At 52.8% G+C, this 3,076-nt stretch overlaps 1 protein-coding gene across 1 annotated transcript in view; it reads right to left on the bottom strand.

Annotated features, from left to right (window-relative positions):
- The window catches only part of DPYSL4 (dihydropyrimidinase like 4), a gene marked incomplete at its 3' end in the record, with an annotated part of 33,495 nt that overhangs the window by 11,348 nt on the left and 19,071 nt on the right, over positions 1 to 3,076 (bottom strand). The window contains exons 11-12 of the mRNA XM_009637360.1: positions 2,266 to 2,436; positions 851 to 1,030 (exon numbers count right to left, since the gene is read on the bottom strand). Coding sequence (XP_009635655.1) covers positions 851 to 1,030; positions 2,266 to 2,436 — 351 coding nt within the window. The remainder of the gene's footprint in view (positions 1 to 850; positions 1,031 to 2,265; positions 2,437 to 3,076) is intronic.

Genomic DNA, 3,076 nt, shown 5'->3' with positions numbered 1-3,076 from the left:
TGGGGTTAATGATTTCTGCTCCACCCCCCCTCTGCAATGCACAACAAAAATGCCCACAATAACACAGGGGAGAGGGGAGGGCAGAGCTGTTTGTTAAGGAGCTCTTTCTAGGTTTGCACGTTCTCGTGGCTCCTAGAAAAGCTGGGCTAGCACACCAGGGGGATTGATCATAGAATCACAGAATGGTTTGGGTGGGAAGGGACCCCCAGAGGTCACCCAGCCCAACCCCCCTGCAGCAGCAGGGACACCTTGAACCACATCAGGTTGCTCACAGCCCCGGCCAACCTGGCCTGGAATGGTCCCAGGGATGGGGCCTCCACCCCCTCTCTGGGCAACCCCTGCCAGGCTTTCACCACCCTCACTGCAAAGAATTTCTGCCTTAGATCCAGTCTAAACCTCCCCTCCTTTAGTTTGAAACCATCACCCCTGGTCCTGTCTTTATTCCCAGTAACTACCAAACGCCCCATCCATTGGTCCCAGCAGATGCAAAGCAGTTCCTGGTAACGCAGCAACATAAACTCTCCTAACCCAGGTGGGAGAGGAATTCCGCCCTTCGGAAGGAACAAAGCCAGACTTGCTGCAAGTCCCACTTGTGCTTTATAACCGGCACGTAACACCAGTAACACCAGTGGTGTGAGCAACACCATTAGCATAGGCATTGGTTAACGTGCCAGAGCAGTTACACGGCACCACTACACATTTCCAAGGCCTAAGAAGAAATATTATTAATAATGCTCTTGGCTCTGTTGCCTATTCTACCGGGACGCTTACCGTAAGAGCGACTGCCGCGCAGCAACGCAGAGAGACCGCGGCGGAAAGACGGGCTTATTGCAGACGATGTTCTCCTTACCCTGTTTCTTGCCTTTATCCTTTTGTAAACAAAATCAGGGAACGTCTTTCTGGGGATGAAGCGACCTGCCCCCTGGGTGACAAGCAGGTTGCCGTCCTCGAGAACAACTCTTCCTTGACTTAGGACCACGGTAGGAACGCCGTGGCACTCCATGCCCTCAAATATGTTGTACTCCACGTTCTGGAAAGAACCAACCGAGATATTTGGTGTGTTTAAGGTTTGAGGAGGTGACAGGCTAGCCAGCTACACTGCGCCCCCCCCAATGGTTTGCACATTGCTCCTCATGCACAATTCGTTGTGCTTCATTAACCCTTCACACGCCAGACAATAAGGTTCTTCTAATGGGATGAACTAAGGCAAAGCGGAATGGAGCAGCCAAGCCCTGCGAAGGCTCAGTGCTCGCCCAGAAGGCACGCGGAGCTAACGAGGCTTTTACTGCAGGTGACTCATTAACATCCCCCCCCCCCGAGCCCCAGCCATGCTCTGCTCGAGTCCCCAGTTCCTGCCATCTCCTCCCGGTCACCGGCACGGGAACACAGGTCTGCTTAGCGAGAAATGCCGAAGCGCCGCTTTCTTCAAAATCTCCCACTGCTATCACTGACAAACCATGCAGAAAATAAACGTCACAGTGAAAAAATAGGGCGTTACAAAACCAGAAAAATGAATTTTCTGGACCCCAAAATAACCCGCCCCTCCTTTTTAAAGAAAAGACCTGAATATTTCAATCATCATGATAATTTTCTTCAATTAAAAAAACATTTTTGTGAAAAAAACCCCAAACCACAGTGTTCAAAGTGTTGCTCCATTAATGTCAATCAATCAGCTCTGTCGCCAACATTCCTCCTGACACCTTGCCCCCCTCTCCCCTTCCAGCTGCGGCTTTCTGCCCGAGGCTCACCCTGGAAATGTTTGGGGGCACCCCTGGGCTGGAGCAGCACGGCTGGAATGCACCAAGGGCACCCGAGCCGCTCCCGACGGAGCCGTCCCTAGGGGCAGGCAACTATGCTAATTGTTTATTACATTTATAGCTCATTTATTTAATATATTGAGCTGTATGAACTTTATTTAATATATTAATTTAATATATTAAACTATGTGAATAGTTTAATACTTCAAGTTCAGCGCTTGCATTTCTCCAGTCCACAGCGAATACATCGACTGCAAAACCAGGGGCCGACTGCCCCAGAGCAGCCACTGGGCGACTCAGCTACAACCCCCCGCCCGCCCCAACGCTCCACCTCGCCGTAACCACGGGGTATTTCCATCTGCTTCTATCTCAGAGAGGAAACGCGAGGTCCTTCATCACTTAGCCACAGCAACAGCTCCTCCCTTGCTGAATGAGCTGGTGAAACACATTGCCTTACTGCCCTCCTCCAAAACCAGTGCAAGAAAATAATTTAAAAAAAACGTTTCACCAGATTGTGGGTTTTTGCCGAGATGATTTTAGTAGCCTTGGGGTTCCACAAAACCAAGTCGGCGTCAGCGCCCACAGCGATGCGTCCCTTCCTGGGGTAGCAGTTGAAGATCTTGGCAGCGTTGGTACTGGTCACTGCTACAAAATCGTTCTCGTCCATCTTCCCGGAGACCTGGGAAGCAGCAGGGGAAGAGGGACCATGGCTGGAGACGTGCCCTGCTGCCAGCAGCCCTGTCCCCAGGGCCGGACCCCGCTCCCACCAGCGGAACAAGGCACCAGGAGAAGCAGCAGCAGGTCCGAGCTGCATGGCCACGCGGCGTGGGGATCCACACCACGATGGGGCTGCAATTCTGGGGATAAAGGAGATGGGGGGGGGGGGATGGCTGAGCCTTGTCCCTGGGGGCTAAATAACACACCAGAGGGGTTTGGTTTCCTTGGACTCTGTGAAATTTAAGGTCTCTGAAAAGCAAGACCTTCACTGGCAGTAGGCTCCAACTCCCTGTACAGGCGTCCCACATCCACCAAGGATGGTTAACGGTGTTTCAGTGAAGGAGGACTGGAAGTGAACCTCAGTAGCGCTATTTATCATCTTTATCTATTATCTTAAGCTAAATTGGACCTAGCTTTGAACAGAGCCTACCTGAGACAGAGGCTCCAGGGTGGCTTGGCTCCCAGGCCCCTGGAATTCCGCCCATAGATGCCTGCTCCGTGGGACGCAGGCTGGAGCCTCCCAGGGATGCTCCTGGGGCAGGCAGGGACACGGGACTCGGTCCCACCAGCCAGACGCTCGCGTGCCGCAGCCCTCCCTCGGC

Source organism: Egretta garzetta, unplaced genomic scaffold, assembly GCF_000687185.1.
Source record: "Egretta garzetta isolate BGI_Z169 unplaced genomic scaffold, ASM68718v1 scaffold164, whole genome shotgun sequence".
NCBI classification, from domain to species: Eukaryota; Metazoa; Chordata; class Aves; order Pelecaniformes; family Ardeidae; genus Egretta; species Egretta garzetta.
The sequence above is the reverse complement of the archived record's forward strand: the minus strand, read 5'-3'. Positions and strand labels throughout refer to the sequence as shown.